The 26236-nt window shown below is 41.9% G+C and overlaps 1 protein-coding gene across 1 annotated transcript in view; it reads right to left on the reverse strand.

Annotated features, from left to right (window-relative positions):
- The window catches only part of agrn (agrin), a 945905-nt gene that overhangs the window by 244531 nt on the left and 675138 nt on the right, over positions 1 to 26236 (reverse strand). The window contains exons 12-18 of the mRNA XM_034173355.1: positions 17149 to 17291; positions 16959 to 17064; positions 12337 to 12447; positions 11671 to 11835; positions 6046 to 6189; positions 3744 to 3868; positions 3495 to 3600 (exon numbers count right to left, since the gene is read on the reverse strand). Of these exons, the coding sequence (XP_034029246.1) occupies positions 3495 to 3600; positions 3744 to 3868; positions 6046 to 6189; positions 11671 to 11835; positions 12337 to 12447; positions 16959 to 17064; positions 17149 to 17291 (900 nt within the window). The remainder of the gene's footprint in view (positions 1 to 3494; positions 3601 to 3743; positions 3869 to 6045; positions 6190 to 11670; positions 11836 to 12336; positions 12448 to 16958; positions 17065 to 17148; positions 17292 to 26236) is intronic.

Here is a 26236-nt window from a genome sequence, read left to right on the forward strand (position 1 = left end):
GCACCCTGCTGTGGCTTAAACTGGCAGCCGGCGCTACAACTTCCCACTACATGAAAGTCTTGGCCTTGACTTGGTCTGAACACCCATTAACTCCATCACAACAATGTTCATCAGCATCTGGACCAAAAAGCAAGAACTGCACCTTTCACTCAGGACTCAAGTACTTTCTGTCTGCCATCGTACTGAAGCAGGACTGTGTTTCTAGCAGTTAAAGATGTGAAGAGAGTGATGCCAATCCTACCTAAGAATTCTGGAGATGAAGTCAGAGTGTTATGGATATCTTGCAAGACTGACAAATTAGGGTGCTTTCGCACCGCTGTTATTTGGTTTCTTTTAGTTAGACTGTCTGTGTACTTGGACAAGACATTTCATCAGCATTGGTCCAGTCCATTCTGCTTCAAATGGGTACCGTCTTGGCTGGGTAAGTAACCTGGAATGAATCTTCGTCTCATCTGGGGTGAGTTGTGGACTTTCATCCACTTCACGCTATAGTATCAAGAGATAAACATCAATGGGCCTCAATACCTATATACAATAAGACGTAATCAGACTGTGGCCCTTTCCCTCTGATAGTTTGGTTCATTCGGGAAGGTGTAAACACGTCTTTGAACCACTGATGTGTATATATTACTGGATAGCTTACTGGCCCACACACGCCGTACAAACTGTTGAAGCAAACTGGCGGCCATCTTACCACTCACAAGTTATGCAGACCGCACATAGATGGCTTATTAGAACGTTAACAATTTGGAGTAATAACTGAACTGGTTCTCCCATTTTCTTATTTTTGTTCTCCAGATAATGTGACCTTCATCCCTCCTAATCTGTGTCTGCCATGATTAGACAATTGATTTATTTCCTTTCTTTCTTTTAGTACTTTGACATTCTCCCCTTCTATTCTCAATTACTCAGATCTCACTGGGACAAACACTCCAGTCTAAAAAATCTGATTCTTTAATCAAAGTTTATGTAAGTTTTGTGTAATCGTCAGCAAGCTTATCGACATATGTATATATTGGTACCATATCATGAACAAAAGTGGATGGATAATAAAAGGCATGATGAATAATATAGCAATAGTGGATTTTTTAATACTTGCACTAAAAGAATAAAACAGCACTTAACTAGCTACAGGAGAGGTGGTTTTCCCTTGCAATGACAACATTTATTACACATAGCTCTATAAGCTTCAGTGTGATATTAGTAATAAGCTCGTAGCAACAACACCTAAAGCTCCAAAACTATGCACAAGTAGCCCTAATAAATATCTTAAAATAGTTTGTCCAACACAAAACTCAACATGTGGCTACACACAAGCCACTTATTATTATTATTATTATTATTATTATTATTATTATTATTATTATTATTATTATTATTATTATTATTATTATTATTATCAATCAATCAATCAATCAATCAATTTTTTTATATAGCGCCAAATCACAACAAACAGTTGCCCCAAGGCGCTTTATATTGTAAGGCAAGGCCATACAATAATTATGTAAAACCCCAACGGTCAAAAACGACCCCCTGTGAGCAAGCACTTGGCTACAGTGGGAAGGAAAAACTCCCTTTTAACAGGAAGAAACCTCCAGCAGAACCAGGCTCAGGGAGGGGCAGTCTTCTGCTGGGACTGGTTGGGGCTGAGGGAGAGAATCAGGAAAAAGACATGCTGTGGAGGGGAGCAGAGATCGATCACTAATGATTAAATGCAGAGTGGTGCATACAGAGCAAAAAGAGAAAGAAACAGTGCATCATGGGAACCCCCCAGCAGTCTACGTCTATAGCAGCATAACTAAGGGATGGTTCAGGGTCACCTGATCCAGCCCTAACTATAAGCTTTAGCAAAAAGGAAAGTTTTAAGCCTAATCTTAAAAGTAGAGAGGGTGTCTGTCTCCCTGATCTGAATTGGGAGCTGGTTCCACAGGAGAGGAGCCTGAAAGCTGAAGGCTCTGCCTCCCATTCTACTCTTACAAACCCTAGGAACTACAAGTAAGCCTGCAGTCTGAGAGCGAAGCGCTCTATTGGGGTGATATGGTACTACGAGGTCCCTAAGATAAGATGGGACCTGATTATTCAAAACCTTATAAGTAAGAAGAAGAATTTTAAATTCTATTCTAGAATTATTATTATTATCTATGCCTATATGCTGGAATAAAGGAGAGAACTCTTCAAATTATTGTTCATTACTTTCCATTTCAATATACTCACAGGTGAAATGTTTGTACACAGTCTTTGAACTGGTGATTTGCGCAGTTTGTAGCTGCACATGAAGGTATTTTTTAACAAAATTACAAAGAATAAAGTTGCATAAAAGACCGTTCAGGAGCAGAACAGCCGGTTTGCTTCAGAAATATTGGCCAGTGAGCGATCCAGTGTTATATAGAGATCAGTGCTTTGAACCCTGCTGTAAACTAAACAAGGACACCATGAGAGACCTGAAAAGGTGGGATTTAGGAAGGATTAAAGTGGACCGTGACCCGTTTCACTCGTGGTTAGAAAGCTTTCCCAACCCATAGTATGTGAATTTCCTACCATTTATAGTTTGTTTTGTTGTGAAGAGACATGTCAGAATGAGTTGTAGATTAAAGTCGATTAATGACCTTAAGCCTCAGGAAAAAGTTGTTCAGATGACCATAACTCTGTACAGTCAAATGCCAAATATATAAAAACGTGTAAAATGTTCAGTCAAGTACTTCCAGGGAAGAGTTTTCACCAGTCTGTAGTACAGTAATAAGGAGAAGTAAGGCCAGAGGCCCACTGATGCTCGTGCTTATCTCCGAATAATGTGGTGTGGAGCGAATATGAGTCTGTAACTCCCTCTGGACGGAATGCTAATCTGACAGAGGGTACTTCCTCAGACAAGGCCGGTACCCATTTACAGCTGGATGGATCGGGTAAGACAGATGTCAAAAAGACAAACAGGTATCAAACCCAAGTCTCCATATCGGTAGTCCACTGATCCACCTGCTCTGTTGTAATACAGTGTCATGCCACAAACAAACAAACAAATCAAAACCTCACTGGTTTAAAGCTGCTGAGTCCAGTGATAGCTTTACTATATTAGCATCTCTGTTTTTCAGCCTTCCCGAGTTACCACAAAGACATAAATCCTGGAACATGAACACAGCTATCGACAGTCTAACATTTCAATCCCTGTGAAATCCCAGTGTGAACGTGTCCTTTTTAAATCCTGTGCTCTTTCTGCAGTGTCACACATGATTTCTCTCTCACTCTGCAGTATATCACAAAACACCATGAAATTAAACAGTTGTCAGATAACTTTCATCACGCTGCACAAGCTTTTAATGTAATACTTGCCTTGCAGGTGCTGCAACTTCAGTCTCCGAGAGACGGAGGTGAATAGATGTAAACTGTAAATGATGATGATTTCATATCAGTGGCACAACTCATTATCTTTTGTTTGGTGCCTGGAACAGCTGGCTGTGTGCGTGAAGCGTGATGTGTGTGCTGGCTGTGACGGGGCTCACCTGTGCAATGCCCAAAGTGCTGCACCGTAATGTCCTTGTCCTGCCTACAGGCTATAGTCCTCAGCTGGCACTGGTCGGCATAGGTCACTCCATCTGAGCCACACACCTGCTCCACATTGACAGATTGGCAACGGGAAGAAAGGAACACGTTACCTCTCTGCAGGCCAGTATCACCTTGGACACATCTTTTCTGCAATGTTGTGGACCAAACAACTTATTTTGTGAGTGCAAAGAGCTGAAAGACCCCACCTTGGTTTTGTTTTTCTCATCACAGTCAGGCGAAGGGCACTCACAGTGAGCTTGACCACTGACCTCGATGCAAGAAGCTCCAAAGCTGCACTGTACCTCATCACATGACGTTGGGGCCTTCGGACCTGCTAAAAAATTGTAGATTGTGTCAACTCTGCTCAACTCTTAGTCATTTGGGGAGAAAATGTTGCAACTAGACCTCAAAAACATTGCAAAACGGAAGGGTAATTCTGACTTTTACACCTAGTCAGAGCTTTGTGATGTCATAAGGTCAGAATTGTAAGAGGCAATATATATATATATATATAAAAATCTTGCAGTGTTAAAAAAAATAAGTAACAGTGTTGCCACAGTAACTACTTTTTACTGTTACATTTTACAGTTACTTTATACAGTTACTTCATTAGCAGCTGTGGACAACTTGTCGGCAGCTGCTGAATGTAACTAATAAAGTAACTAGTAATCTCACTTGGTTATTTTTAAGATTGAGTACTCAGCAAAGTAACTATTAGTCCTTTGCTGATTAGTTACTTTGCTGATAACTCAATCGTAAGAGTAACCAAGTTAGATTACGAGTTACCTTATTAGTTACAATACTTATTAGTTACAAGTTGTTGGCGGCTGCTAATGAAGTAACTGCATAAAGTAACTAATAAAGTAACTTCTCAAAGTAACTGTGGCATCACTGTGACTGAAAAATTTAATCAATAAAATTCTCCATAAAATTATGTTTAGTCCATTAGCTACTTTTTGAGATTTTCCTCTATTGCTTGGTTGATGATTAAAATGCACCATTCAGCTGAGACACGTACCCCGAGTGAATAAACCGAGAAATGAGTCCATCCGTCCAGTTTAACACAGTAATGCAAACACATTAAATGATGCTTAGTCACCACATTAAAAGAGCTGACAAGGAGGATAAAATAATTAGATGTTGGTTAACTTTGACATCACATATCAATACAAAAGGCAACTTTGTTTTGCTTATACTCAACCTGATCTCATGCCAAATTCATGATGGCATCACGAAAAGTGATTAATTTGTGATACCATCATGAAATTTGTTTCAATTTCATGATGGTATCACAAAATTTGGGGTGACATGGGGGAGGTGGGTGTTTGCGGTTATGATTAGGGCTAAAAATAGTGACTGAAAGTTGACCACGTTACAAAAATGTGACGCATTTCGTGACGGTATCACAAAAACAAATGTGAGACTGGGCTGAATATCCCATACACATTTCTGCCACCTTCTGGATATGAAGGAGATTGCTGCAGTTCTTGAGTAATCTTATTATCACATGCATGATGGAAATTAGGAGCAAGTGGATATGTACACAGCTTGAAATGAGCTTGCTCGTCAGTTTCTTTCACTCCCAAAGCCAACATCTGGTGGCCACCAAGGCCACTACTGCTTGTATCAAACACAGCCTGGAGCAGACCACAACATTCTGCATAAAACTCAGTCTCAATCTCAGTGAAGTGGACCTTCTGAGTTGTGTACACACATCCACTCGGTAAACTTTAGTTGTTTTTTTTCTTTCCCTCTCCACAACTCCAAAGCTTCGTTTGAAGCCTTGAAGTTTCTGCAGCAGGGGTTCCTGCCAGGGAACCTAACGCTGACTCTCCAGGCGGGGAGAGTGAGATCTTTGCATTGTTACGACTTCACAGAAGCTTAGAGTACCCCCTACTCTTTGCTACTGCTTTCATGTGCTACTACCTCTCGGTATCTTGTCTTTTCATCTGGCGGGGTGCCCCACTACTACTGTGCCGGGACGGCTGGCTTCATTAAGCGTTTGACTTCCATTTGTTATCTGATGGTGCATCTTAATCAAAGAGCTGCAGGCTGCCCACAGCAGGAACTAACCTTTCCTTCAACCAGCTTTTTAGCTCATGCAATCACAGGGACCGCTTTCATTATTAATCTGAATACGTTCTACCTAGAAGCAGAAATGGACACATGCATGTCTTATGAATCGTGCAAAAATCAGTCGCACATGGAGAAAATAAAGGATCAATAATGTAAATACTGCACTTGCAGATGTCATTTCTACACTAAAGTATTTAATCAGTATTGATTAACAACTACAACTATCTCCCAGACACTTCCTTCCTATGCTAATTAGCCAAATAGATGTAAAAGGCAGAGAAAGAACTGTTACGTGGAGACAACTGGTGTCTCAGACGAGGGAAAAATCACTTTAGAAAGAGGGACGCAAGCTGCCACCAGTCTGTAAAGAGAGTTAAGGGACTGCATTTTATTTCACTCTACCTTGGTACAACAGCATCTGTTATTTATTACCTTTGTCGCAGCCGTTCATGCCCATATTGGTTCCATCTGGACACAGGTTGCACTTCGTGCCCTTCACTCCCATCTTGCAGGAGCACCGGCCCGACATCTGCTCACAGTCGTCCCGTACCGATCCCACGGCATCGCAGTTACACGCTGGAACAGTGACAGCAAATAAGGAGAGGGGGGAACAAAACTGATTGAGGATGAAGGCAGAAGGACTCAATTAGGCTGTTGTTCAGGATGTAACAATTCACAGATACGAATTGGAAATCGATTTGAAAGTAAAAGATACGGCGGCATCGATATATATGCCCCTGAATTAATCTGAACATACTATGAACTGGTCAATGGCTCAGTTTTAATATAGTAAATCAGTTGAGTAAAACTGCTGCACTGCTTCCATGTCTTCAAACTCTCATTAAAGTTCAAAGGTCAGTGTGAGGCACTCAGAGTGGTCGCTGCAATGTTAACTTTGCCTGTGAGGTAAAATTAAAATCAACATGTCTGACAGTTACAGGTGGTATAAGAGATAAATATACAGGATTTTTTTTTTGGCGTACAAGTCTCACATCTAACATCAAACTCACTTTTTAAAACAACATTTCCACGGGGGCGAGTTTAACAATGTACAGGGGCTCAGTGTAGCCCATGTGCACAACACAGCCTGTGCTCAATTCTTAAAATAAGCAAGATGGACAAATAAAGGTGTACGGTGGTCCCTCGCTATAACACGGTTCACCTTTTGCGGCCTCACAGTTTCGCGGATTGTTTTAGTCCAATTTTGCATGCTTTTTTTTTTTTTTTTTTTTTTTTACAGCACATTGTGTTCTGCGTCCTCATCAAGCAGGCCGGACGTGGCACCGCGAAGGGAGAGTACGTGCATTGTGTTCTGCGTGTCTGTTTATAAGAATCTTCTCACCCAGAAGAAAAAAAAGTGCCAACAACTACCCATAACTGTGTTCTTCACTCGGAAAAAGACATCTGCACTGAGGTGTCAAACAGTGGAAAAAGACGCGACAGCGGTGCGGCGCCAGGATGAAGAGGAGCAATCAGAAGTACTGTGAAATACTGGTCAGTCACTATTAATAATTTCTTATGTGTCCAACCTCGTTAAAATTGAATTTGTTAGTTCTAAAAGCCATCATAATTATTTATAGGAAAACGTTCTATTTTTATTTCTCAAAAATTTGAACTTTGAGTGTTTACACAGGAGAGAAAAGTGAGAAAATGCTAATGCCTGTTTTGAGAAAAGTGTGTAAAGTGTGTAGTGAGGGGTTTTACAGCCTTAAAACATCTATAATAATTGTAAAAAATAATGCTGACTACTTCGCGGATTTCGCCTATTGCGGGCTATTTTTAGAACGTACGAGGTCTGTTAGAAAAGTATCAGACCTTTTTATTTTTTTTAAAAACCATATGGATTTGAATCACGTGTGATTGCATCAGCCAAGCTTGAACCTTCGTGCGCATGCGTCAGTTTTTTTCACGCCTGTTGGTTGCGTCATTCACCTGTGAGCAGTGGTCCATCCCTCTTGTCGGATTTTCATTGTGAATAAAATGTCTGAACGATTTGGAGCTTTGCTGCATCAAATTTTTCCAGAAACTGTGAGAGACCTCAAGGTGGTAACCATTCGGAAAATTCAGATTTTCAGGTGAATGACGCAACCAACAGGCGTGAAAAAAACTGACGCATGCGCATGAAGGTTCAAGCTTGGCTGATGCAATCACATGTGATTCAAATCCATATGGTTTTTAAAAAAAATAAAAAGGTCGGATACTTTTCTAACAGACCTCGTAACTCCCGCAATAAACTAGGGACCACTGTATTGGACAACATATCGGATGCTATTTGATGCAGTTTGGACAAAATAAATCAGATGGACATGGATTTCTGGCCCACAGCAACATGGACAAGTTAAGAGTGGATTTATGCAGGAAGCCCTCAGCTTGTGGTGTGTCACCTAAGGACAGTTAAATTACATAAATAAGCAAGATGGACAAAGAAATGTGTGACAGCTAATATATGATGCAGTTTGAATTAAAAAAAATTGTCATTATTAATAAGGAAGCCATGTTTTTTGTATATGTTACAGCAGGGTATAAGTTGTAGGCCCTCCCAAACAAGTAAAAAGAAAGAAAGAAAGAAAAAAAAAATCAAACATGAATTATACTCTGGAAAAACTGCATCCATCTGAACGTCATGTTCTCTTTACAGTTTGTTACTACGACTATCACTAACTCACTCATCTTCAACCGCTTACTCCAATTAAGGGCCACGGGGGGCTGGAACCCATCCCAGCTGTCACAGGGCGTGAGGCAGGGTACAGGACGCCAGGCTGGCACAGGGCCACAAATAGACAAACAAACACAATCACACCTACGGACAAGTTAAAGTTTCCAACCCACCTAACCTACGTGTCTTTGGATGTGGGAGGAAGCCGGAGCACCTGGAGGACAACATGGGGAGAACATGCAAACTCCACACAGAAAGGTACAGGTGGGAATCGATCCCATGACCTTCTCTCTGTGAGGCAACAGTGGTAACCAACAAGCCACTGTGCTGCCATTAATACTGTTATACGTATTCAAAATGATAAAGTTATGCCATGGTATTTGTGCTACCTTCTTCTATGCTGCATTTTCTGCAGTGAGTTGTGGTGTTGCCTCCAGTGGTGAACAAAAGGCAACACCAACGTGGTACAACACAGTCATAAAAACCTGACGAAGGTCCCTGTTGTTTCAAGAAATATGTATTTGAAGATAAGCAATGCCACCTTTGGCTTATTCTAATTTATCACAGAAAATAAAAGTCAACATTAACCAAAGAATTGTATCATATTTAATTGGATGGCACCGAACAAACTGCACCAAATCCACATGCTCCATCGCCCCTGAATCACCTTGTAGCCCATGTATGTCTAGATACGTACTGGATGATTTTATAAGGGAGATACACACCTGTCGTTGTTGTACATAACTAAATAAGCTTTTGCGTTTGAACATAGCATCATGAACGTCTTTGAGTCAGAATCGAGTAGTTCAGCAACACAGAATGATGAGGATGATGCAACAGAAACGTAAGAAAACAACCCCAGGGAAGTACATAAACATCATCATGTTCCAAGAATCAATAATGTGTTTTTTTCCTCCCATCTTGCTAATGCTTGAATTACTTGGCGCGTGCTGTCTGCTTGTGGTGAGTAAACCTTGTTAAGGTCAGACCACAGACGAGGCACCTGCAGGCTTCCTGCTGTGGACTGAAAATGTTCCCTGGATTTGCAAGCACAGTTCAATGATACATTGAACTGTGCTTGCAAATCCAGGGAACATTTTCATTCTCAGAGGCAGGATATGAGCTGGTCACCATATTGCATTACATGAACACAAACAAGGGGACCTGACCCCGTGCTCCTTCTGAATACAAATAGAGGTCGTGTTCATTCAGTGCGATTCTGATTTTACTCAAATCTTCATCGCTGATTTAAGGTAGTAGACATAAAATGACAGTGTGTTTTCACTGATGTTCCTCTTGGGATTGAGTCTGTTATGTGCATAACACAAACTTGAGTTAACACAACCACTGATAATTACTAAGCAAGGAACATTGTTGCTGCTGTTACTCCAAGCAAAACTGAAATCCTTAAAAATCCATATCGGCCAGTAGTAAAGGTCACTGATTTCTCTTTAAATGGTTCCAGCAGCATTGTTTGTTCAGCCCACATGGACTTAAGGCACAAAACTAAAGTGACAGCCAAAGTAATCACACGGCAGTTTGGATCGGAAACTTTTACACTGCTTCAGGCCCACATCTCAGTGACTCACTATAATCTTTGAGGATGCACTACAGTAGTAGTGGTAGTAGTAGTAGTAGTGAGTCTTGTGACCCAGAGAACAGCTGGGCTGGTGCTTATCCCTTGATACTACCCAGCTAACAATTTGACCTTGCCGTAGTGTTGCACAGAAGTTGCAATGACGTTGTAGCAACGTGAATTTGTAGACCCCCCACAACGTTGCTGCAACTTTGTCAGCAAAGTTGTGTCGCAACGTTGTAGGAATATGAATTTGTAGACTCCCCACAACTCAGCAACCTTACAGCAATGTTGCATTTACGTTGTGTGTTACCTGGGTATATAATGAAGTGGATGAGAGTCAACAACTCCCCTGGGACAGGACACCAGTCCACCTCTTGTGACTTCCCCAGACAAGGCCAGTACTTTTTTAAGTATTTGGGACCACGCAAGTGTCTAAGGACAAAGACTGGTAGACTTAACAACACACTGGGACTCAAACCTGGGTCTACATATTGGTAGTCCAACCCCTGTCCAACAGAGCTGCCTACTCTTCACTGAGCATGTGTTGTACAATAAATATTAACAGTGGTAGCATGATGGCACAAGCAGGTCCCGTGCTTGGATCCCAATGAGAAGATTGCCAGTTTCAAGGCCACCCTTGCCCTTATCCCCTTTTAAGGCCTTGATGATTTAGACAGCGTATGCTGACAGTCCCGTTTTCACTGAGTGGTTTGGGTTGGTACTGCATGGTATGATACGTATCGGAACAGTTACTTCTGGCTTGGTTTGTGTTTCTAGTGTCAGCAGAACCCTTTTGTTTGGCAGGTGGAAAACTTAAATATTGACGAGCACGTCACTGAGCGCACGTACGCTGCCGCTCGGCATCTCTTTTCCACACGGAGGCAAAATAGAGTAATTTAACATTATTTTATTTTTGTCTTGTGGATGATGGGATTTATTTTTATTGCATGCAGAATACTGAAGAATCGACTGATGTCTGTGGTAAACATTGACGTGAATGAATGAGGCGCTGTGACTCTTCCAGCTTTTATAATAAGTTAATTGTCTTGTGGCACAAAATGCCATCGTCCTCTGTGTTAGGGTGAGAAACACACAAGCCACAGAGGGACTTCTTTGAAAATGCTACGTTTCTTCAGCTATCACAAGGAACTAAAGTATTTTCAAATGTCATTTTCCAAAATCAGGATGCTTTATGTGGATATGTTTTCGTCAGGCTGTGATGATGAATCCAACTAAAATGATGTTAACAGGTAAGATTAAGACTTTATATTTACTCCATGTGTGAATGGTTTTAATATTTGAAACAGTCTGTTTGTATGAGGACTGCAGCTTTGACCCAATCAATGGACAGCATCAATGGATGTATTTCAACTTATGAGTAACTTACAAGAAACGTGTCAACAATCGCATAACTTGCCTACAACTTATGGTCGATGAATGTGGAACATATCAGTCATACCCTGGCATATGTCAAAAATACTGCGCATGCCCAAACTTTTTCAAGGTACTCGGCGTATTACGATGTATATCAGCGTCCTTCAACATCTCTTAACTTATACAAAACTTATCCATAACTTATGTGACGTACGCCAGTGTATACCAGCATTTTTAATACGGCCGGCATACACTGGCTAAATCATCAAGGTGTGACAAGGGTGTTACTCCTGGATTTACACCTGGAAGGGCATTCATCAAACAAAAAACACCAAAAAAACCTGAGTTAGTTAATTAGCAGTGAGTGGAAATCATGTTTCAGGTGATCTCCAGGAGCAGGGTTGGTAAGCCCTGCTGCAGATAAATAAAGAAATCAATGATTCCTTACGTGTGCAGCCACTCATGTTCTCTGTCACAATGGCGCGGAAATTCCAGAGACCTGGCTCACAGCGGTCACACTTCTGTCCCCCAACACCAGGTTTGCAGGAGCACTGACCGGTGGCTGGGTCACACGTCCTCTTGTAGGAACCGTAGGCATTACACTGACACGTACCTGAGCAGAGCCACAAGACACCACTTATGATTGACACTTTAAAGGGAAAAACCTTTTGTTTTGTAACCTTGTGACTGATAAAGACGAGGCTCTAAAGAGTTCCACTTGGCTGAAATGTTAGTTCAGCTTGTCCAGCAAATTAAAAAGGCAAGTTTTGTCTTTTCTAAATCTCTGTATAACCATAATTCTCTCCATCTATACAGTCTTATCTAGCTATGAGCTTTATGCAGCATTTTCTTCCCCCCATCTGAATGCCATCATTCATCAAGATCATCAGATAAAGAGATTTTTATGTTGATAAGTTCCAGCGTTATCATAATGATTTGCTGGATTAAGACGAAATGTTTCCAACTCTGCAGCTTCACTGTTCTGTGACTGCAGACAAGGACAATCGGCCCTATATGCTGAAACAACCTGATATTATCTGCAAATATTTTTGAAGTGCAGAAAATAAACACAGGTCCCATCAGAGGTAAACGAGGGCTGGAAAACAGGACTTACTAGGGCATCCAGCCAGTCCCACTCCTAAGGCAGCCGTGGTGTTGTCGGAGCAGCAGCCATACACGGACAGGCTGCAGTGCTGGGGTGCTGCCGGCTCAGCCAGAGATGTGGCTGATGATGCAGGAACAAACGGGGAGGGGGAGACGGGAGATGGTACAAAAAGAGAACACCAACACTTGAGCAATTACAGAGGGGTTTGGCAGAGGGGAATTAGACAACGCAATCTCTGAGCAACATGGAACTTTTTGCCAACAATAAGACCGGCTCAAGGGGCAGAGGTGGAGAGGCTGGCAGCTGGAGTCAAGATAACAATTCTATTTGTCACTTCCACAACAATGGCTCAAAATCAGGGGGAAAAGATGCTATTACCGCCAGTGAAAACAAACAATGGCAGCGCTGGTAAATTTCCAGCAGTACCAGCATGTTGTCTTCATTTATTCTTGTCTGACATTATGGAATTGCACTGTCACCCTACAACCTTTACAAAAAAGACATTAAGCAGGATGCATAATGTGCCAAGCTGTTCCTGCCTGCACACAGAGTTTTGTTACGTTTCTTTGTCTGAGGATGCACCAGTCTTCAAACCAGCATGACAGTTCTGAATAGAGAACTCCATTCAATCCAAATGGAAAAACAAATGTGTTCCTGAACCTGGAACCCCCTCTGCAAATTGGAAGAGGAGAACAAAACTTACAGCAGGAGTCAGGCTTTTTACTTTTAACGGCTGCAGCAAAAACAACATTGTTTAACATCTGACCAGGCATTAAAGTGAAAGGTAAAAACGTCAAGGTAGAAAAGGTGAAATCTTTCCTCCTTCCCTGCCCCCCTCATATTTTTCTCTTGTGTTGCTCGTTTAGAGTTTGGAGGCTGCAGATACAGGAGCCATAAATCACACTGTTACTGGTGTTGAGATGAGCCTCAGCCTAATGGTGATGACTCGACTCGGTCTTTTTCCAGTGCTTTCCCACTCCAGAGATGGGCTTTGGACACAGTTCATTTAACTTGCTACTTTCCACTGCTCCATTCAGCTATCTGTATTGAGCCTATTAGGAGAAGAACGTTTAATTTCATATGTTCTGACACCCTTCAAGGGTTTTTCCTTCCTCAAGATGCCAATGTCCGGTGTGATGCAGCTAACTCTGACATGCAATACCTCCCCTCCAACAGTTTTCAAGCCCTACTGCTTTACTTTTTACACTGCAGTGATGAAATATTGTCTCTTCTTTTCCTGCAAAGAAAAACCTGCAACTGTTTGAATGTTATTGAACCAAAAAGTGAAAAAATACAGTAATAATATAAATTTTTCAGTTATATGGTCCATCCATCAATAACATGAAGGGCCTGATTTAATAAAATCCCAGATAATGTGTAATAACTGCATACATGACAGCATGTAGCAACATGATGTAGACAGCAGTATATACATGAGGATTTTGCATGTTTTAATAACCATAAGTGCAAAAAGAAATTCTATTAGCAACTTGCATATGTGTGGTGTCCTCCAACTCTACTACATACAGTAGTGTTCAGAATAATAGTAGTGCTATGTGACTAAAAAGATTAATCCAGGTTTTGAGTATATTTCTTATTGTTACATGGGAAACAAGGTACCAGTAGATTCAGTAGATTCTCACAAATCCAACAAGACCAAGCATTCATGATATGCACACTCTTAAGGCTATGAAACTGGGCTATTAGTAAAAAAAAGTAGAAAAGGGGGTGTTCACAATAATAGTAGTGTGGCATTCAGTCAGTGAGTTTGTCAATTTTGTGGAACAAACAGGTGTGAATCAGGTGTCCCTATTTAAGGATGAAGCCAGCACCTGTTGAACATGCTTTTCTCTTTGAAAGCCTGAAGAAAATGGGACGTTCAAGACAATGTTCAGAAGAACAGCGTAGTTTGATTAAAAAGTTGATTGGAGAGGGGAAAACGTATACGCAGGTGCAAAAATTATAGGCTGTTCATCTACAATGATCTCCAATGCTTTAAAATGGACAAAAAAAAAACAAAAAAACAAACAGACGCGTGGAAGAAAATGGAAAACAACCATCAAAATGGATAGAAGAATAACCAGAATGGCAAAGGCTCACCCATTGATCAGCTCCAGGATGATCAAAGACAGTCTGGAGTTACCTGTAAGTGTTGTGACAGTTAGAAGACGCCTGTGTGAAGCTAATTTATTTGCAAGAATCCCCCGCAAAGTCCCTCTGTTAAATAAAAGACATGTGCAGAAGAGGTTACAATTTGCCAAAGAACACATCAACTGGCCTAAAGAGAAATGGTGGAATATTTTGTGGACTGATGAGAGTAAAACTGTTCTTTTTGGGTCTAAGGGCCGCAGACAGTTTGTGAGACGACCCCCAAACTCTGAATTCAAGCCACAGTTCACAGTGAAGACAGAGAAGCATGGTGGTGCAAGCATCATGATATGGGCATGTTTCTCCTACTATGGTGTTGGGCCTATATATCGCATACCAGGTATCATGGATCAGTTTGGATATGTCAAAATACTCGAAGAGGTCATGTTGCCTTATGCTGAAGATGACATGCCCTTGAAATGGGTGTTTCAACAAGACAATGACCCCAAGAACACTAGTAAACCAGCAAAATCTTGGTTCCAAACCAACAAAATTAATGCCTCGCAGATGTGAAGAAATCATGAAAAACTGTGGCTATACAACTAAATACTAGTTTAGTGATTCACAGGATTGCTAAAAAAGCAGTAATAATAGTTTTGAGTTTGTAGCATCAACAGCAGATGCTACTATTATTGTGAACACCCCCTTTTCTACTTTTTTTTACTAATAGCCCAATTTCATAGCCTTAAGAGTGTGCATATCATGAATGCTTGGTCTTGTTGGATTTGTGAGAATCTACTGAATCTACTGGTACCTTGTTTCCCATGTAACAATAAGAAATATACTCAAAACCTGGATTCATCTTTTTAGTCACATACACAAACACTACAGAAACCAATTTCTACTCATTTTCGGACATTTATTCCAGCATTCACATTACAGTGACTTTAAAGTACTTAAATCACAGTAATGATAAGGATTCATGTGAAATTTTTACAGAAATATGGTCCACCTGTTATGCATGGAGACATTTGTTCTTAAGGAAACAAGCACAATGTAAACTGTTAACTCTGTAACTATGCCCGATGTTTACAATGAATGGTTATTTAATCCTGTCTATAAGGAAACGGCAGTGTTCGGCGGCTGAAACAGCAGTCTGTCAAACGGAATAAGTTAACGCCCAGGTTTTAAATGTGCAATACACAGAAGCAAAAAGCACCTGAAAAATTTCCTTTTGATCTTGACGAATCACATTGCATGTGCTAAATTCACATATTTGCATGTTCAACACCTACAATTTTGCACACTTGGGTGGACACACTTCATATTGCATATTTATGAAGCTAAACATGTTAAATGGACAATATGTGCTATTTTACACATTGCAATGAGGCAATCCTCAGAGTGCGCCGTTAGTAAATCAGCATGCACATTATTTGCGGGAGCTGTGGCGTTTGCAAATGTAAGCCTTTATTATGAAAACTTTTAGTAATTCGGGCCCAAAGTGTCCGAGGTCTCAAACATGCGTGAACAGGATTTGAACCCAAGACTAAATATTGTAGCCCAACTTCTATCCCACTGACCTACCTGCTCAGCTTAAGGAGCGACATAAGGTCAAATGAAATGTCTTCTTATGTAGCTAAAGTATAAGTCAGTCAACTTCCCAAAGATCTGAGGTTTTCCATTATCCAAGAAAGCCCAGAGGTCTCGCACCCACAGAGAACTCTTAAAAAAAAAAAAAGTTAGATTATCCATGGATGGTAGAGAAGTGTGACAGTAAATGCCCAAGGAGGCCGGCTTCGGAAGGAGAGGTGTGTGTGTGAAAACATTCACAGCTCCGCTCTTTTGGCGCTCTCCATCCTCCCCTCTCTGCGACCCACAGGGAATCAAACAGGCGAGAATGATCACACAAAATCCCTTAAGTACCTTTTTGCTCTGCTCGCCGGCCTGTGCTGGCAGTGCAGCAAAAGCACGAGGCATGAGGAGAAAATATTAACATTTCCGACTTAACTGCTAATGTGACGATTCTGACTGAAAAAAGCCATTTGCTTTCACGCAATAACAGCGTTTTCCACTTTAAGAAGCGGTGGGGTGGCGTCCTGTCCTGAGGGTTAAGGAGCGAGTGTGTGTCCACAAGTTTAATTATTTAAGCCATCAGACAGAAAAAGTGAATCATTAGTCCATTCAGCTCTGTACATTTGTGGCGTCTATGTGCCTGTGAGAAAGATTATCAGCTCAGCAGAGTGCAAATGGACCCAAGAGGACTGTTCAGCCTTCAGATATGAACAAACACAGAACACTGGAGAGCTTTGCAACAAAGCCACGAGTGGTTTGAGCCAACCTTCCCTGAGCTAACCAGACAAACAGTACAAACCATGGTTATCCTTGACCTGCCTCCATTTATGGGCTCATGGCTGCAGAACAACAGCAGCAGTGCTGCCAGTGTTCCTGCAGACCGTTACAACGCCATCAATGGATGAAATGAGTGGAGAAATGGAATGAATGACAATGAGTCCTGGTGCACGTGCATCTGATGTACCGACCTGTGCAGGGTCCCTGATTCTGAACAAACAAGTGCCTTTGTTTCTCACATCGGGTCTTCTTCAGCTCGCACTCATTACTGTAAGTTTTTCCATCGGAACCACAAATCTAGAAGAGAATCGTGCGAAGTTCAGGACTGCATAACGTCGGGGTTTAAACATGTATTTTCCAGGGATTTGGGTGCAGTCATACCTGGCTGCGCGGAACGCTTTGGCAGGTGAAGTCGCACACGCAGCGATCGTCCTCGACGTCCTCATCCCACGATCCTCCGAACATGCGACATCGGTCCTGCTCACAGCTCTCCACCCCTGAGCCCGAGCCTCCTGATCCACAGTCTGTATACACAAAACGTGCACAAAGTCAAGCTCACACAGTCAAGGAAAAATATGTCATTTCTCCTATCTTTAAGGCGCCATGTGCACATTAAAAGCATCGCAAAGTTTTGGTAATTTACATTTTCTTCACGCTGGTGGCAGCAAGAGGGAGCTAAAGATGCAGCTGGTACTACAAGATAATGACCAACCAAGAGATTGACTAAATAAATTAGACGTAACATCTCTGCACCACCAGCAAGGCACCCTTTTTCATTTCAATTAAATCACAGACAAAAAGGAGAGAATTATTAACTCTGGTATCCAAGTGTGCACAGCGATTTGGTGGCAAGGCCTGTGTTACGGGTGCCCGCTCCCTGATATGAGAATGCAACTAATTACAAAGTGTTGTGTAAAATCTAATTATCTTCCGAGTCTTTAAAGAAAAGTTGTACCAGCAACACTTTATCTATGACCCCTGAAAGCTTTTTGTTTGTTTTAAGGCCGCACTTCTCTGGATCGAAGATAGACCTTACTCAAACTAACTGTGGTCTTGGTAATTTTATTTGAAGCATTTTGCGAGGCCAAACATAGTCCCGTAATCACTGCCAAGGACTCGCAGGCTCAAAAAACTGTTGTCTAAACGTCAAGACAACACAGGGCTTGAACAAGTAACCGAAAATGTCTTGAAATTGACAGAAGTCCTCACTTGGTCATGCTGGTTAATATTTCAGGGCTCCCAAAGCAAGGCATTAGACATCAGTTCCTGATGCCTACTCATTAGATTTCAATGTGTGTGACTTGTTGTACAATGTGTCATGTGTGTGACGGCTGCATTGCTGAAGTCATTTTTGCTTGAATGCAGAAATGCCATAACAAAAAAAAAAAAAAAAAAGATGTAAAACGTCATGGCTTTTGAATGTGAACCCTGTTATGGGTTTGTGGTGATGGATAGCGAGTTGCTAACTCACTTTAAAGTGTGCAAAATTGCAAACCAGGTCTGTCCAAATTAGGGTCCACAGGCCATATTTGGCCCTCAATTCTTTTTGCTTTGATTGAATTCAGCAACTGTGCCTGGAAATAATTTTTTGAGAAAATAGGAGGTGCATGTATACCCTGAGATCTGTCAGTTTATGACTGTGCATGAGGGTAGTTAAGAAAAGCATTTAAATAATAATTGCTCATTAACTGTAGTTATACCATGGACAGTGAGAATTCCATGTCGAACTGGCGTGCATCACGTATCTTCGTGTATACGCACACGTAGTTTGGCGAGTTAAGTCACTGTTATAATCAATCTGCTCTGGTAGTCACCATAGCAACGTTCAAACCAGCTGGTGCAGATCAGCTGTGTTTTGACAGGTGAATGACAGAAATGCAATAAAACATGGATTTCCAAGTGAATTTTAACATTTTTTGGCCAAAATAAAATGTTTGAGGAATGGAAAGGAGAGCAAACGAGAAGAACAGCAAAAGCAACGGCATTCAAACCGTATAATGCACGGCTTCTCATTGTTTAATCCTGACTTACAAACCAGATTTCTCAGTGATAAGGTGTTGGACTACCAATATGTATAGATTGAAAAACAATTTCTACGCAGCTGCTGTTTGAGTTATGAATGCCACTGGAACCAAACAGCCAGGTCACATGTCAACTTGAAATGAGTGCAGTATTTATTTATGCGCAATATCCACTGCCACTGAAATATCAACCTGGTCTCACGGCAAGTCGTGATTCAGCAGCACGAAATATACATTAATCTATTGGTTCGTGATATTGTGACGAAAAGCGCCTCATTTTCATCACAGCAGCACAAATTCATTCTAATTCATTCCGTGATGGCTGCACGAAATTAAAAGTGAAGCGCGGGGGGGGGGGGGGGGGGCGTTATGGTTAGGGTTGGGGGTACGAGTAGGGTTAGGAATAGTGAGTTTAAAAAAAAACCCCATCACAAAAATTTGACTCATTTCGTCATGGGAGCACAAAAAAAAACAAACAAAAAAAACAAAACGTGAGACTGGGCTGGAAATATCCAGTTTTGTATATGCAATCTCTTTTTTTGCTACTATGTTCTTATATTTTTTGTCTTTTTTAATTTGCGCTCTGGACACGCCTCTTTCATTCGGTTAAATTTTATGTTTCTTTTCTTTTCTTCTCCAGATCTTTCAAGTCTGCGTGTGGTTTACACAGGTTATATATTTGCACTGAAAGGCTTGCACCTCACCTTTCATTGTAGTTGGTTAGAATGACAATAAACAATCTGTATCTGTGTCTCTGTATCTGTATCAATCAATCAATCAATTTTTTTTATATAGCGCCAAATCACAACAAACAGTTGCCCCAAGGCGCTTTATATTGTAAGGCAAGGCCACACAATAATGATGTATGTAGACTTGGGTTTGATTCCTGGTTCTACTACCTGTCTGTGTCCTTGACAAGACACTTCATCACTCTCCACCCAGTTGAAAATGGGTACAAGCCTTGGCTGAGGAAGTAACCCACATTGGACTGGAGCCCCATCCAGGTAGAGTTGCTACAGAGTCCAGTGAACAGCACAGCCAACAATGAGCCTCAGGGTCAAGTCTAGGAGCATGTGGTGCTATCGCATTTATGACACCACAGAACCGCCTTGTGATGTGGATGGCAACCACCCAGACAGACAACCTGTCCATCCCCAAATCTCGAAAGTAACCATTTATCTGCTGCAGCAGGTAAAGAGTGCACATCCCCTTGATGTTCTCCATCCACTTAGTAGGACTCCTCCATTAACTGTAATCAGAATTAGTTTGAAATAATTGATTGTGATATTGATTTGTAGTCATATTATCCAGCGCAAAGACGACATATGGAACACAAACCATATGGGGACATAATAAGGAGAACAGATCCAGAAGCTGGAATTTCATGAAAGAAAACAAAACACGGGCTGTTACAGCATGTGGCGAATGAAGGCGGATCCAGCGTTTGAAGTTTCAAAATTCATCTCCAAAAGACTCCTGAGGGAGAAGAGAAGTGTGGGAAAGAACAGCAGCACAGGAAGATGGAGAGACTCGTAAGACAGAAAGCGATACCCTTGGGTTTGGTGAGAAGTTCATTTAAAAAACATCTATTATTCCAAAAAAAAAAAGGAAAGAGGAAAAAAGAATACAATCCAAACAAAAGCTTCCAGCACCGCTAAAGGAGCCAAAAAACATCAGGTAATCAAGTTGTTTCTTCCAGCTCCTGTTGACTTTCAGGACTCACTGAACTCGGCTTCTGTATTGACGCGCTCCCTCGAAGAGCGAAATCAATGATATAGCGATGGACGTGCCACTTAGTCTAATCTGTGTTCTAAAGTAGATTACGGAGCAGGTGAAGGGGTTAGGGTTGAGAAAAGGCGTCTCACGATGTGATACCGGTCGTCACCGACGGGCCGCAACAGCTGTGGGGGCGCGGCATTCTTTTATTAGTATTCGACACAAGACTGGAGGTTTATGTAGAGCTTTAGAGGCCAGAGATGTGAACACACATCTCCTGACAAACATCAAAACTTGTTAAGGACTCACTCAGTCTCCGGCACGACCTCTGACCCCAATCCTTTTGCTTGAATTTGATGTAGTAGCTACTTATCGATTGTGAACGGCGCTCTGAGTTAAAGAGAACATTTTGTGATGGCGCTAATGGCTGCGGCCGCTGCTGACATTATGACACGCTAGTCGTGTGAAAAGAAGAAGACTTCTTCAGAACAACAGGGAAATATAATAAGAGCCAAGACTGTGGGTGGCCACCGGTGCACGCCAGGCACGGCGAGCCTGAATCAAAAAAGGAAATACAGTAGCAGCCAATTCATATTTGGCTCAGGTGCCTTCACGCAGATAAATAAATTAAAGAGGTGAGATATTCAAATGGAATAAATAAAAGTAAGAGCGCAAAGGGGGGGTGGGGGTTGTTACTAGTGGCTGCTCCTTGATGTCCACCCATGCGGCCCGTCAATCTTTCGATTAATACATTGCCAGCAAAGACAGCTGCATCAGCTCTTCTCTCTGCACGGCCCCACCGTCCCCTTGTACTCCATCGCATCAGACGTCCGGGTCTATTTAGCCAAAGGAGCTCCATTTAGAAGACAGAACTCAGTAGCGTAAAGAAGAAAATAATTAAATAGGCAACGGATTCTGCCTTAAGGGGAAAAAAGGAGAAAAGAAAAGCATTACTCGAATTTGACAAAATAATAGAAAGAGTGACAGAAGGGACGATACAGTCAAAACCATCCAGAAATGACTGAAATAACTGGGGAGGGAAAAGAAAGTGAGGAGAGCAAGTCTTTGGGTGTCGGGTCGACTAGATTGTACAGTGTCAATATCAGCCTCTGTGATGTGGGAATCCTGGATCAAACAATAATAATGTGATACCTGCGATACCGTGACCCGTGTAAATGTCAACGTGGACGTGTGTTGTTGGCCACAAATCCTCCATCATCGCGGCTCATGTCAAGATCAAAAATGACAGCGGCCTTTTCAGACAGAGCGCAGCGCGGCTCGCTCGCCATGCTCCGTCTCGTCATTTTGGCTCCATTTATCAGCGTGCGTGTACGGTGGATGTGACAGCACGTTAGTTCAAATGAAGTTTCACACACACACAAAAAAAAAGGTCGGGGGTGGAGGAGGGAGGGTTGTGATGTGATGATGGTTTTAAAATGCCAGAAGAAGAGAAGCTGCTGGTGTCTCACCACACACCTGCGCTTTGTGATCGTTTGATCTGGTTTGTGCCACGTGGAGAGCAGGGTGTAACCGTGCGTCAATCCACTGCTCATAATGTTATTTATTAAAAGTGTCTTCAATTAAAGAAGGGCTACTCCCCTGCAGGTGATACACTGCTCTCAGCTGCTGCTCCGTCAGTGACGAGAAAGTGGCTGAGTCCAGGCCTACCCGAGTGTGAAATTAAAGAGGTGATAAATTTCCCTGTATGGCCAACAGTGGAAACACTGTCATTTTTCATTACTGCTAAATAAAAGGCGGAGAAAAGAACTTCCATTTTTATGTTCCGTGTCCCCTCCTCAGCAAGAGTAATGAGGATGGTTTTTAAGCCGGGCCTACATGAGGGAATAAATCACATGTTCCGCCCCTCACCACTCTTATCTTTGATAAGAAGTGTGCGTTGGGAGCGTGTACAGCAGTGATGTAGGGTCAGAGCCAGAACATACAGACTTTACACTTATATTTTGTGCCATAACGCCACTCCCAGTTTCATTAGGAACACCGACCCATCTAGGCCCAGGGTAAACAAGCAGGAAGTCTGGACAGAGATATACGTGACGTCCAGAAAATATTCACTTCACAGTTGTTACAGCCTTATTCCAAAATGGATGAAATTCATTTTTTTACTCAAAATTCTACACACAATATCCCGTAATGACAATGCGAAAAGTTTTGTTTTTTTTTTTTTTTTTTTTAGATTTTCAAAAATTGATTAAAAAACCAGAAGAAGATGACTGGCTGGACATATGTGAATCTCAGTGGAAATGTTCAAATTCACATTCATGGCGTGAGTTCAGATGGAAATGTCTAATGCGATTTTTTATTACTCCCAAGCAGAAGGTTCATTTTTGAGCAGGAAATGCAGCCTGCCGGAGACAGTGTGGGGCTTCTGAAGCTGACCATTGGCATATATTTTGGGCCTGTTCAAAGATCACACCACTTTGGCCAGAGTTCCACACAACGGTATCAAACATTTTTCAGATTAAAATACCATACCAATTTTCAACTCTATTCCTTGGCCAAATTAACAATATAAATTTTAAAAACAAATATCTTGTGGCTATTCTGATCTCAGCTGCTAAAAAAGCAATTACAAGCTGACAGCTACTTCCGGATCCCCCCACCATATCTGAATGGATCAAAATAATGAATGACATATATGTAATGGAAGCGATTACTTACTCTATCAGGCTGAAAAAACCTGCTTATGTTAAATTATGGTCAAGCTGGGTCAAATACATTAAACATCTACAACCAGACTTTGTAGAGGTACAACTTAACTGAGGGCAACAGATTTTTTTTCTTTTTCTCTCTACTCTCATCGGTCACTTTACCATTCCACCCGGCAATATTTAAGGTATAGGTGTGCATTGTCTCTCTCCCTTTTGAGTTCTTTAAGTTCCAAAATGTTTGTTCTATAAAAAAAAAAAAAAAAAAAATCAACAGGTGGTGAAATGTATAGAAAACCTTTTTGTACTTGTGAGATATATGTTGTAATCCACTATCTGTAACTAAATAAATAATAAAAACAAAAAACAAAAACAAAAACAGAAGAAATCACATGTAGAAATCACTAAGAAATCACAGAAACACTTCTTTCGGTTGCTCCCATTAGGGGGCGCCGCAGCAGATCAATCGTTTCCATCTCACCCTGTCCTCTGTATCTTCCTCCGTCACACCAACCACCTGCATGTCCTCCCTCAGCACATCCATGAACCTCCTCTTTGTCCTCCCTCTTCTCCTCCTGCCTGGTGGCTCCATCCTCAGCATCCTTCTCCCTATATACCTTTGGTCCCTCCTCTGCACATGTCCAAACCATCTCAATCACTCCTCTCTAGCTTTGTATCCAAACCGTCCCACCTGAGCTGTCCCTCTGATATGTTCATTCCTAATCCTGTCCATCCTCTCTTTCTCTTCTTCATCTCTAAAGCTGACCTAAAAACCACCATCCTGTGCTGTCTAGCTACACTCTCCCCTGCCACCACCTTACATTCTCCAGTTTCTTCATTGCTTAGATTTGTACTCTGCATAGTTATGTTGACTTGTTTTATGCCAGATGCCCTTCCTGATGTAACCCTACTCATGTATCTGTGTTTGGGATGAGCACTGAGAGTGTATTGGCTGCACATGCCATATGGCTGAGATATGACAAACTTTTAAGCTTACACCCTGTCTACTTCTACCCTCCTCTTATCCTCTTCTTATCTGGTGTCACAGAATGAATGGTCCCCCCTGAAAATCAGTTCACCCTGCCTTCATTGCACATGCATCATTAGCCGCGGTTTACAGATTATCACCTCTAGCACCTCTTCTGCTTAAAACTGCACTCCAATCGTCATCTGTCTCAGCGACAGATATCTGAAGCTTTTGTACAACAATCATTTCCACATAAATTCAGCATTATTTCATCATAAAAGACGGAGGAAGCGATCAGAGCAACGTGGCTACATGAGCTGCTAGCTGATGTGTTCACTGCGTGTCGTCATTACAAAACGTCACAAAGTGTCACCACGTTTCTGCTTAAAACGGCCTTGTTTCTGCTTAAAACTGACTTTAGAATGATTTAAGAGGTTTTACCTTGTCATCTGATTGTTAATAATCACATTAATCCATTTGATCACTTGGGGTGAAGAGACTCTGTCTTAGATGAGCGGCTGAGCTCCGAAATGATGCATGCGCAGTGGAGGCAGGGCGGACCATTCGGTCTGCGACACTGGGGACAGAATTTGCTTATTAAATGCGTACTCCAATTCCAGTTATGGGATTGGAGCATATGCACCAATACCAGTGTATAAGTTAAATCATCTGTGTTGCCAAACCAAGTCTAGGCTCAAGTATCACTAAGTATCAGTAAGTCATGGTTTATCTGGTTGAAGAAGACAGCAAAAAATGTTTTTAATATCTGTTTCATTTGCTGATAACATAATGTGTATGATAATTCTATATCTGGCTCAACAATCAAATGGCTGATATGGTATAAATGGACATAACTTACAGCCAATATAGAAATAACCATGAAAAAGAAAACTCAAACTGGGCTTCGATCATTTTGCAGTCACACCAGGTTTCATGTGGTGGGTCTGGGTCAGACTGTAGCTGCTGAAAAGCACTGGAGTCAAAACCGCCCCGAGGGTGAAGTTTATCGATTGCAGATGATGGCATCTCCACTCCGATCTCTGAAAGCACCAGTGCCCTTTGTCAAGGGCTATAATTTTGACTGCAGAGAGTGCAAAATGGAGAGACAAGAGTGAGTGGGAAGGCAAAGGAGATGCAGTGATGAAAAGGAAAAAAAAAATTCTATTGTGTAAGCTTGATGGTTTTCTGTGAATCAGAATGAACAAGTGATGGGGAAAAAATGGGGATGTTCAGAGACAGTACTCGAGAGGGTGAGCGAGGGGAGAAAACGGGGAAAAAACCAAAAACAAACCGAAACCGTCATTAGGCACCACAAGCACAGCAATGCCCTCTGGGAGGTAAAAAGAGAGTGTTTTGCCTAATATAAGACAATGAACAGACAATGAGAGCAGAGCACGCATCACGTGCACCGACAGCGAGCGTGCATCGCATGCATGCATCTTCACATTTGTTCATGCTCCACATACAAAAAAGGTCACTTGTCACAGTCAACGAAAACATGTTAAATTGAGCGCAAGATGCCTTGGCGGTACGATTCTCCTCACAGAAGTGGGCCTGTATGGTGGACAATGTCGTAAACAGAAAATAAAAAAATGGGGGGGGCTGTACAAGAGACCTCCGGCTTTGCAATCAAAATGAAAGTGGATCCTTCTCATCTCTGTCTGCTGTTCTCCATCTACCCCTGTTCTCTACTGTGCAGCCATCCCCCCTGGTGGCAGGTGTAATCTGCTCCCCTTCACACCTTGTTAAAGGATGACTGCTCCCCCCCCCCCCCCCCCCCACCTCATGATGACACCCCCAAGCAATGGACGCTTGCATGACAACTGATGGTTGAGGCGTCGCTGCCTGCAGAGCTGGACCGTCCCCAGAACGGTGGACTGAGTGATTGTAATATCCTGTGCAGATCCATTAGTGCTGATCAACATTTATACGGTGAGTTTGATCTAATTTATTCAGACTGCAGCAGGACGAAGGCACGGGAGGCATACAAATTAGAAAAACCCACAGTCGGCGCCATCGGTCATGCACTTAAAAAGGATAATTGGGTAGAAGTTTGGATGGAATGTATATCTGAATGCATGGTGTTTATGAGGTGCGCT

Source organism: Thalassophryne amazonica, chromosome 6 (genome assembly GCF_902500255.1).
Source record: "Thalassophryne amazonica chromosome 6, fThaAma1.1, whole genome shotgun sequence".
NCBI classification, from domain to species: domain Eukaryota; kingdom Metazoa; phylum Chordata; class Actinopteri; order Batrachoidiformes; family Batrachoididae; genus Thalassophryne; species Thalassophryne amazonica.